The sequence below is a fragment of the Chinchilla lanigera genome, unplaced genomic scaffold (assembly GCF_000276665.1).
Source record: "Chinchilla lanigera isolate Chin_1 unplaced genomic scaffold, ChiLan1.0 scaffold00154, whole genome shotgun sequence".
Taxonomy (NCBI): domain Eukaryota; kingdom Metazoa; phylum Chordata; class Mammalia; order Rodentia; family Chinchillidae; genus Chinchilla; species Chinchilla lanigera.
In genome coordinates, this window is record NW_004955555.1 from 1404808 (window position 1) to 1414589 (window position 9782).

The window sequence follows — 9782 nt, forward strand, 5'->3', positions numbered from 1 at the left end:
TTTTTAAGGTGAGGACTGGTGATACAGCTCAGTGAAAAAACTTTGGGTTGGGAAAAAAAAACCGTACACCTGTTTTCTCATCTGTAAGAAGGTTTGGAATCAGTTTTATAGGGGTGTGTCCCCTTATCTGGCACACAGTAGGTACTCTGTGTTTTGTAGCTGTGCTCATGGAATTACTGGGGCCTGGGGAGAAGCGCAGAACTCTTGTTATCTCTGCAGAGCCTCCTCTTCACCTTCCCCCAAGGCTGGTGGGGCAGAACAGGTGTTAGGGTGCTGACAAGCCCCAGTCCAGGGTGAGCCCAGCCAGGAGCCTACGGCGCCGAAGTTAAGGAGGCGCTCAGCTGCAGTGCGGGCTTCGTGCTTGCCTGACCCCGAGGGCGGGTCCTCCTTAGATTTTGTGCTCTTGGTGTCAACCTAGACCAGGCCTTGGGTGGTGATCAAGATAATTTTTTGATGCGTGGTTGTTTCTGCAAGGAAGGAATTGGTATTTGGCAGAGGTGGCAATGGGGAGATCCAGCACTCAGGGCTCCTTGGCATCCTTCCAGACAACTGCAGTTTCCCTCCTTCTAAATTGTGGATCTCAGCAAAATCCTGCCAGGTCCAAGCTGAGACCCGGGCATGTTCTTCAGCATATAAAATGCCAGTTAGGATGATAACTGCAGAAGGAAAACTCTCCTATTTATGATGAAAGATTGAAGGGAGGGGCTGGGGATATAGCTCAGTGGCATAAGCGCCTGCCTGGCAAGCGCAAGGTCGTGAGTTCGATCCCTGGTACTGCAAAAAAATAAAATTTAAAAAAAGATTGAAGGGAGCACACCTCCTGCCTCCGCTTCAGTGCTGAGTCCTGGGATTTCAGGAGTGCACCGCCACGCCCAGTGTACGACTGAGTTTTGACTCGGAGAAAAATACACTTATGTGGCTTCCTCTTAAATGTTTCGGATCTCGGGGGAAATTTTCAAAATTAATCAGACAGTGATGAACCTGGAAGGCAGAGTTCTGCTCTTTTGCAGAATATTACAGCACCTTAAACCTGAAAGAACAGCATCTCTTTTTAATCACTTTTGGAGTTCAAGGTCTCTAAGGGAGGTCTTTCATCTGTGTGATCACTGCTGTCTCCAGGACCTAGAATGCCTGCTACACAGTGCTCAAGAAATGTTTGTGGAATGAATAAAATAACCCCTAGGATTCAGCCTGGTGGTTTCTTTAGGACAAATGAGCTGCTCTGTTCATTGCTTCTGAGAATACGTTTTCAGGGCTTGGAAGGAGGCAGTTGAGACCAAGCTGGTCCCACTTTGGAGATAAATGATCTGGGTGGTTCTGGGGAAAGGGGAAGGCAGGGAGAGAGGAGGGCAGGAGAACAGAGGGCTGGTGGGGAAGGAGGGCTGGGAAGGGGATCCTCAGCCTCCACTGCACTCTGATTACCTCCATCTCGCCAGAGCCAGGGCCCAAGGCCAACCATGTGACGTGTCAATATTGTTCTGGGAATAAATCAGCCCCGTGTGACTCCCTTTCGGTCATGAACTGCACTGGGAACCAGACCAAGTGTGTCACCCTCAATGGGACATGGAGTGGAGGTAAGGGCTCCTTCCCTTCAGAAGGTCATTTGCATGGAAAACCTCCCTCTCCCTTGCATCAATATGCCAATACTCTTTGCATGTGTTCTATTATGCTCTTGCTGTTCAACAAATCACCTGCAAACTCTGTGCCTTCAGATGACAATCATTTTATTATTCTAAGAGTTTCTGTAGGTTGGGGAGTCAGGGGGAACTCAGATACACAGTTCTGGGTCCCTCAAGTTGGAAGGTGGCTGGAGCTGGGGCTGCAGGGCTAAGACCAACCAGGCTGAGCATCTCTCAGATGTGAGTCTTGGGGTCTTTCTACATTATCTTGCTGCATGGGCTAGGTGGGGCTTCCTCACATCATGGCGCCCTCAGGGCCCTTTCTGTGGTAGCTGACTTGGACCCAAGGTATATCAAGACCTCATTTGCTGGTAGAAGACTCCATCCAGCAAATGAGGTGGCAACTGCCTGGACTTTTATGACTAAGGCTTGGAAGTCACACTGTTACTTCTGCCATGGTGTATTGATTCAAGGGGTGGCAAAAGTCCATCTGATTTCAGGAGGTGGTGGGGAGAAGAGGCACCAATGCCTCTTGTTGATGTCTCTGAGAATTCACGGAAGTATTTAAAAATCACCTCCACGTGCTTGCAAATATTTGAGGCAGAGGAGGCTTTTTCAGAAAAGGCTTATGATAGCATCATTCTGGCCAGAGAACAGACTAACTCTGATGCCAACACAAGAACAGAAAAAAGTGGCCTAGGCTTCTACTGCCAGCAGTAGCAGGGATTTGAAAGTGTTGGGGCAGGAATGAGTATTATATTATTGGTGTCAGAATTGCTGGTTCATGGTGATAATAGAGACCAGATTGACCTGAAGTTGATAATGATATTTTTCCAAGACAATACAGACAACACATCTCTTTACAGCCTATTTTCATGATGGGCTGCTCCCACTGGCCACCCTCTGCATTTGGCATGCCACTGTTTACAGGTGAACCAAACCTTTACAAAACTATTTTCCCCCATGCTGTTGGGAGATTTTGAGAAGTTAGGGAAATGTTCAAGTGTTCCTACACAAAACAAAAAGGTAAGCAGAAATCAGAGCAAGAGCAATGAACAATACAAAAGGCATAGGAGCCAGAAGAACAAACACTGATAGCAACCTGCTTTGGGTACACAGGTCTTAGGACAGCAGCATGGTTGGGAAGCTGACCCTTAGATTTACACAAAAGCCAGAGAGACCTTGGAAGGAAGCTGGAAAGATCCCAGGTTGGCAGCACCATCTTAGCAAAAGCAAATCCTCTCAGGGAGAAGTGCCCCCGGGATTCCCTCAGATCATCAACCAAATAGCAGCTCACAATCAGCTCATGAAATGTACAAGGAAGCAAGCACCATGGGCGAGCAGAAAGCACAAGCCATAGATGTTTACCTTGAGGAGCTCAGCTATTGCAGTCTCAGGTACAGAGCATAATCTACCTCCCCGCAATATATTTGAAGGAATAAAGTTAGAATCGCTAAATAAATAAACAAACAAACAAACAAATAAATAAATAAATAAAAAGTTGTAGAACATAGTAAGGTAGATTTGAAAATGAATCAGATAGAAGTCAGCAAGAGACAGGAACATTCAGACAGAAAAAGAGAGATCTCGAGCTGGGAGGCTTGGGCTCCGGGCCTCTCCTGACAGCCTCTCCTGTTTCTGCAGCGGGTCCTCAAATCCTGAAGGGCTGTGCTACACCAGACGTCTGCCACCTGCAGGTGAATGACACTCTGGGCCCAAAGAAGTCTGGATTCCGCCTCATCTCCAAGCCCGATTGCAAGCCCCAGGCTCCTCCCACAAAACCAGGTGCTCTTCCTGACGCCATCCTCACAACCTTCCCTGGGTCCCGTGTGCTCTTTCCAGCACTGTATTCCCAGGGAACCTTGTCCCTCACCTTACGAAAGAAGTGCATTTACTCGGAATCACACACCCATTTATCCTTTGGCACAAATCCACGATTGACCGACTGCGGTACTGGGCACTGAATCTAGGTCCTTCCATTCTCTAGCCCCTTTTATTTTATTTTATTTTTTAAATTATGAGACAGGGTCTTACTAAGTTGCTAAATTGCCCAGACTGGGCTCAAATTTATGAACCTTCTGCCTCAGCCTCCCACAGTGCTGGGATTACAGGCGTGTGCCGCCGCAGTCGATTAAACGCCCACCCTCTATCCCAACATCCACCACACATCTGCAGAGGCACATGAATTTCAAACAGGAACACCCTTTGCTTTAAGTGAGATTAGAGATTCAAAATCATTTAAGGAATAACTCTGATAGTATTTTTCTTTTCTTTACTGTCTTGCTTGTGAAAGAAGACAGGTTTGCAAATAGTCTTCGTTTGGATTACCAAAGAGCATTCACAACAGTTTTTTTCCTTCCGGAAAAGAGACATGCTAATTGAAAGAGTATTTCCTGAGGCAACAGTTTATGAAGTGATTCAGTTTTACAGAATTAGCGGTTTCATAGGTGAGAAAGGCAGTTTTCCCCGGACAGAGCAGCATTCTCTCAGCTCCAGCTCTGTGAAGATGCTTTTTTTAGAAACTTCTTAGCAAGGACCATTCATCGAGGCAGAATAGGATCCGCTTCCTGAATCTGCAGGCAAAGCAGGAATAGTCTCACCTCCGCTTTCTCAGATTCCCAGCTGCTGACAGGTTTACTTTTTAAAACTACTCAGTGGATTAAGTTAATTATCACAATGAAAAAAAAAAAAAGGGGCAGATTGGGAACTTGAAATTTACAATAGGGAAAGTAAAAGGGCAAAATAAGATTGCTGACCACAGGAACACGGAACATGGAATTTTTACATATACAGTTCCCGTGGACACAGACATGTAAAGTGTCCACACGTGAACATATTGATTCTCAAATCCATATTCAGGGGCCGGGGAAGACCAGTGGAAACATATACAAACATACAGAAGCACAAATTATACGTAGTTGCTACTGACATCCACACATACCTCCAGCTGCACACCAACATATCCAAGCACCCTAAACTTGGTCGGCAACAGACATTTCAAGTCACAGAAACACACAGGTCCACACAACCCATCTTAAAAACACACACGTCTGTTCATACTCATATGCATTTTGTAGATACCTACTCATGCAGGGCCCATGGGAGTACACACACACACACACACACACACACACACACACATGCATACACACACACCTTTATCCCCTCACAGACAACTGAAGAAACACAGAGGCAATTCAACACAGATGCACACAGCCAGATGTGCACCCCAAGAAATAGCCTCTCATACTCAGCCCCACAAACAGTGTCATTGCAGAAGGACATACACAAGGACACTTTTGTACATTCAAAGGCAATACTGATGCGCCTGGAGACTTGCATGCACACACATGATCCTACACACATATTCACACATGCTGGTTATCTTTCTTTCTCCAGGCCCCCACGCAGCTGTGATCCACACCAACCCGAAGGCCACCATCTGTTTCACCTGCTCAGACCTCCACCGCTGTGATCCTCTCCCCTGTCCGGAGGACAGGAACTACTGCCTTAGGACAGCAGGCATCGCCGGTGAGTGCCCATGGGGGCAGAAACAGGACCTAGTACACAAGACCTCTCTGTGCCCTCCTAAGTTTGCAGCCTCAACTTTCCTGGCCCCGCAGGGCAGAAGCTCTATAAAGCAAAAGCCAATGGCATGTTTTAGTTATTGCAAAAGAACAATCAGCTCAAAACTTAATGACTTCACCAGTCACGAAAGGACAAATACTGTACGATTGCACTTAGGTGAGACATCTACAGTAGTGAAAATCATGAAACACAAAGTACAACAGTGGTTGCCAGGGGCTGTGGGAGAAAGGAATGGGTTGTTTGATGGGCACAGAGTTTCAGTTTTGCACAATGAAAATGTTCTAGAGCTCTGTTACACAACCATGTGAATATAGTTAAGACTACCAAAATGTACATTTAAATATGGCTAAGAGGGTAAGCTTTATGCTGTGTTTCTTTTAAACCAGAATTTTAAAAACCTCTTAGTTTTTAAGGCCGGGCATGGTGGCATACACCTGTAATCCCAGCACTCAGGAGGCTGAAGCAGGAGGATCGTTATGAGTTTGAGACCAGCCTGGGCTACAAAGTAAGCTCACAGCCAGCCTGAACCGAATAGCAGGATCCCGTCTCAAAAAGACAAAACAAAAACAAAAAACTTTGTAGTTTTAAACATTGATTTGTTTTTTTGGTGGGGTGTCATTTTTTTTTTTTTTCCAGTACCAGGAATCAAACTCATGACCTTGAGCTTGCCAGGCAGGCATTGTGCCACTGAGCTAAATCCCCAGCCACTAAACAGTGATTTGTTATTTCTCATGATTCTCCCCTGATTGGGCTCAGCCGGGCAGCTCTTCTGCTCTTAAAGGTGAACTCCAAGGTCACTTGTGTGGCCGGGAGTGCCTGAGACAGCCTCTCCAACTTCAGGGGCTCTCTCCACAATGTCCTACTGCTGGTGGTTTGGCTTGAGCTTCTTCAGAGTAAGGTCACTGCTGGCCACCAAAAAGAAAGAAGTGGACACACCAGGCCTCTTAAGAGATGGGCTCAGCCCTGGCACAGATTCATTTGTGCTTCGGTCTACTGACCAGAGCATGTCATAAGCACATTTCAGATCTAAGGGGTGAGGAAATAGATTCCACCTCTTGATAAGGGAGTGGCAAAGTCATGTTTCACAAACGTCCCCAGGATGAGAAATACAGTTGTGGCCCTTTCGGTATCTATGACACCATTCTGGGCAGGGAGCACCCTGGAGGTCCTGTCCAGCTGCCCCCATAAATGGGAGAACTGTACTCTTCCGTAAATGGCAGTGGAGTGGAACTGGAAACCAGTTCTTAGTTGCCTTCTAGCAACATAAACAGGAAGAGTAAAGACAGGGTAGCAGGCTCCAGTGCTGGGAACTTCCGGGTGCCCATAGAAGTGTTCGGCAACCTCATAGTGTGCTGGTAGGCAGGTTGGGGAAGTCTCACAGGCACAAAGGTCACACCACGTTCACTGGAGTCCTAAACAACAAGGCAATGTATCAAGAAAGGTTTGCTGAAATGTGTCTTCCTGAGCAATGACCAGCTTTGGATGAGTTATGGGTGTGTGTGTATGGGGGAATCTCGGGCAGAGTGAATGCCAACAAGGTGACATCCAGAGGGATTTGGAGAGGTGCCGCTGGGTACTGGGTCATGGTTGCCTTCCTCATCAGCCTGCCCCCCACATCTCTCCAGCCCTTGGGGATGGAAATTCCGTCTCCTGGAGAAATGGCTCCTGTGTGGCCTCCACGGACTGCAAATTGAACAACTCCACCTCTGCCTTGACCTATGGCCTCGGCCTTGGCTTCTGGGTCAACACCACCTGCTGCCAGGGCGACTGCCAGAAACCCACTCAGCTCGGTACGTTGCCCCCAGAGCGCAGTACGATGGTGGCTGAGGAGATGGTGGGGTGACTCTGGAGGTGAGCTTGTCCTCAGGTGAGGAAGGAAGGTGGACAGGGAGATCCTTCAATCCCACTCCCAGTCAGGTTTCCCTAAGTCACCCTGCCCCCAGCTCAGCGGGAGCCCTCAGTCAAGTCCCCTATGGCCTAGCCTGGGTGTACCCAAGGCTTGGGAGGTCCTGAAAGTCCCAGCCGTATCCTGCCGTGTACAGCAGCTCTGCCAGCCTTGAGCAAGTACCTGTGTCCTACATGCCTGAAGAGCCAGCTCGGGTCCTGCAGCTCCTCCTTCTACATGCAGTGTCCCCGTGGGGAGACCCAGTGTGTCCAGCTGGACCTGACATCAGATGAAGGTAACGGAGGCCGTGTATGTGCAGTGTGTGTGTGTGTGTGTGTGTGTGTGTACGTGTGTGCACGAGTGAGCCCAAGCACACTGGTTCTGGATAAAGACGTGCCTGAGTTTGGGCTCTCATGCCCCTCATTTACTCTGCATGGCCTGAGGCAGCGAATTCATCTTTTTGACCCGTGGTTCTCTCTCCGGTAAATGTGGATGATGGACACACACTTCACAGGTTTTTGTGGGGACAAAGTGAGCTCATGAGAGAAGCAATAGAGTAGAGGGTATAAGAGCAGAACTCCACAGCCAAGCTGCCCAGGATCAAATCCTAGATTCAGGACTTACAGGCTGGGTGACCTTGGGCAGGCGACTGCCTCTCTGTACCTCAGTTTTTCCATCTGATATAGTAGAAAATAATAGTCTCTAAATGCCTGGTGTGGTGGCACAAGCCTGTAATCCCAGCACTTAGGAGGCTGAGGCAGGAGGATCATTGCGAGTTTGAGGCCAGCCTGGGGTAACAAGCGAGCTCAAGGCTAGCCTGAACTTCATAGAGAGACGCTGTCTCAAAAAGACCAAAAAAATATATATATATAGTCATAAGCCTGCTCTAAGTCATAAGACTGCTGTGAGAATTAGACAACCCATTAAACTTCTCAGTGAGTGCTTTCTGAAAACAGTATAATGTGAGTCACACGTACAATTTAAAGTTTTCCAGTCGTCTCATTAAAAAAGTAAGAAGTAATAGGAAATTAATTTAATAGCATATTTTATTTAACCCCAAATATCCAACACTTATCATTTCCAACTTGCAATCAGTACTAGGAATTTTAAATGGGATCTCTTGCATTCAGTTTTTCCGAAGTCTTTGAAATCCGGTGTTTATCTTTACTCACAACACGTGTCAGTTCAGCCTCGCTACATCTCAAGTGCTCAGTAGCCACGCCACGCGCACCTAGTGATTACCACGGGAGCGCCGCGGTCCGGAGCACAGCCAGGGGCACGTGTGGCACTGCAGTGCCTAAGAGCCCGTGTCAGTGGAAGGAAGAAGGCAGCTCTGTTCAGGAGTGTTAAACTGTGTGGATCGGTGGAGCGGGGAGGGTCGTGCATCTTGGAACTGATGAGATTCAGTGAGCGGCCGTGGCCATGACTGCACGAGCCTCTACTCATTGTCCAGGGTTGGCTGTGCTGGGCATACTTGGGGAGCGTTCTGTGCGTGCCTGTGTGAGGCTCTGGGGAGAGTGTGCCTGTCCGTGCTCAGGATGGTGTGTGTGTGTGTGTGTGTGGGTGTGTGTGTGTGTGTGTGTGTTGGGTGCAGGCCTCAGGGACATCAGCGGAGCTGTGTGCGATTGAGGTGTGTGTGTGTGTGTATGCATGTGTGGGTGTGGGTGTCTGGCGGGTATTCACGAGAGTGGTCTATGCAGTGACTCACAAACACAACTCCCAGGGCATGTACATCTGCTCAGGGCAAAATGAGACAAATATGAATCACAGCCCTGAGTCCGACATTACTTTATTTTCCCTCTTTTTTGGGAACCCAGATTGAACCCAGGGCCTTTGACTGAGCAACATATCAAACACTTTTTTTATTTCTGTTTTGAGATAGGGTCTCACTAGGTCACTAAATTGCCTAGGCCTGGCTTGAACTTGCAGTCTTCCTGCCTCGGCCTCCCAGAATACTGGGATTACATGTGTACATACCACACCCAGTTTGGCATTTCTTTTTAACTTTTTTTTTTAAATTATAAGGAAGTTCAAATACAAATAAAAGCAGAAGTTTAATAAAGCCTATGTAAACCCCACCCATCTCCACACTGACCTGAATATTTGAAGCTAATTTAGATATTGCTTCACCCATCTACATCTCTCTAAAAGATAGTGAACTCCAGCAATTCTTAAATTATAAAAAGACTACTTTATCTACATAGCCCCTGTTATGTTTTATTTATTTATTTATCTATTTTGGTACTGGGAATCGAACTCAGGACCTTGCGTTTACCAGGCAAGCGTTTGTGCTGCTGAGCTATATCCCTGGCTCCCCTGCTACATTTTCAATAAACCGGGTACATTTACATGTTTATAGCCACACATAAATATACCGCCTCGCCTCGTAGAAATGACTCTGAGATGCACATGAAAAAGTTGGAAAGCCTGCAGCAGACAAGCTGGGGGCCATCCCTTTTGTTAGCACGTGTAACCAAGGGGATAGCGGTGACCATCGGCGGCGGGCCAGGGACGAGAACCTTCAGTGACTGTGTCACGGTGCCGCGGGCGCCCCCACGTCCCCCTCCGTGTCCCCGCAGGCCGCCGGAACGTGAGCGTGCGCGGCTGCGGCACCCGAGATCTGTGCAGCGCCCCGGCCGTGCGCGAGCGGCTCCTGGAGCTCCCGGCCCTTCCCGAGCTCCGCGGCCTGC

The 9782-nt window shown here is 48.0% G+C and overlaps 1 protein-coding gene across 3 annotated transcripts in view; it reads left to right on the forward strand.

Moving 5' to 3' along the window:
* LOC102018034 overlaps positions 1-9782 on the forward strand; it is a gene marked incomplete in the record, with an annotated part of 29559 nt that overhangs the window by 11331 nt on the left and 8446 nt on the right. For 2 of the 3 annotated variants that reach the window (XM_013508757.1, XM_013508756.1), the window contains 6 exon segments: positions 1437-1574; positions 3264-3404; positions 5019-5150; positions 6833-6997; positions 7250-7387; positions 9672-9782. In XM_013508757.1, coding sequence (XP_013364211.1) covers positions 1437-1574; positions 3264-3404; positions 5019-5150; positions 6833-6997; positions 7250-7387; positions 9672-9782 — 825 coding nt within the window. 3 annotated transcript variants of the gene reach the window in all.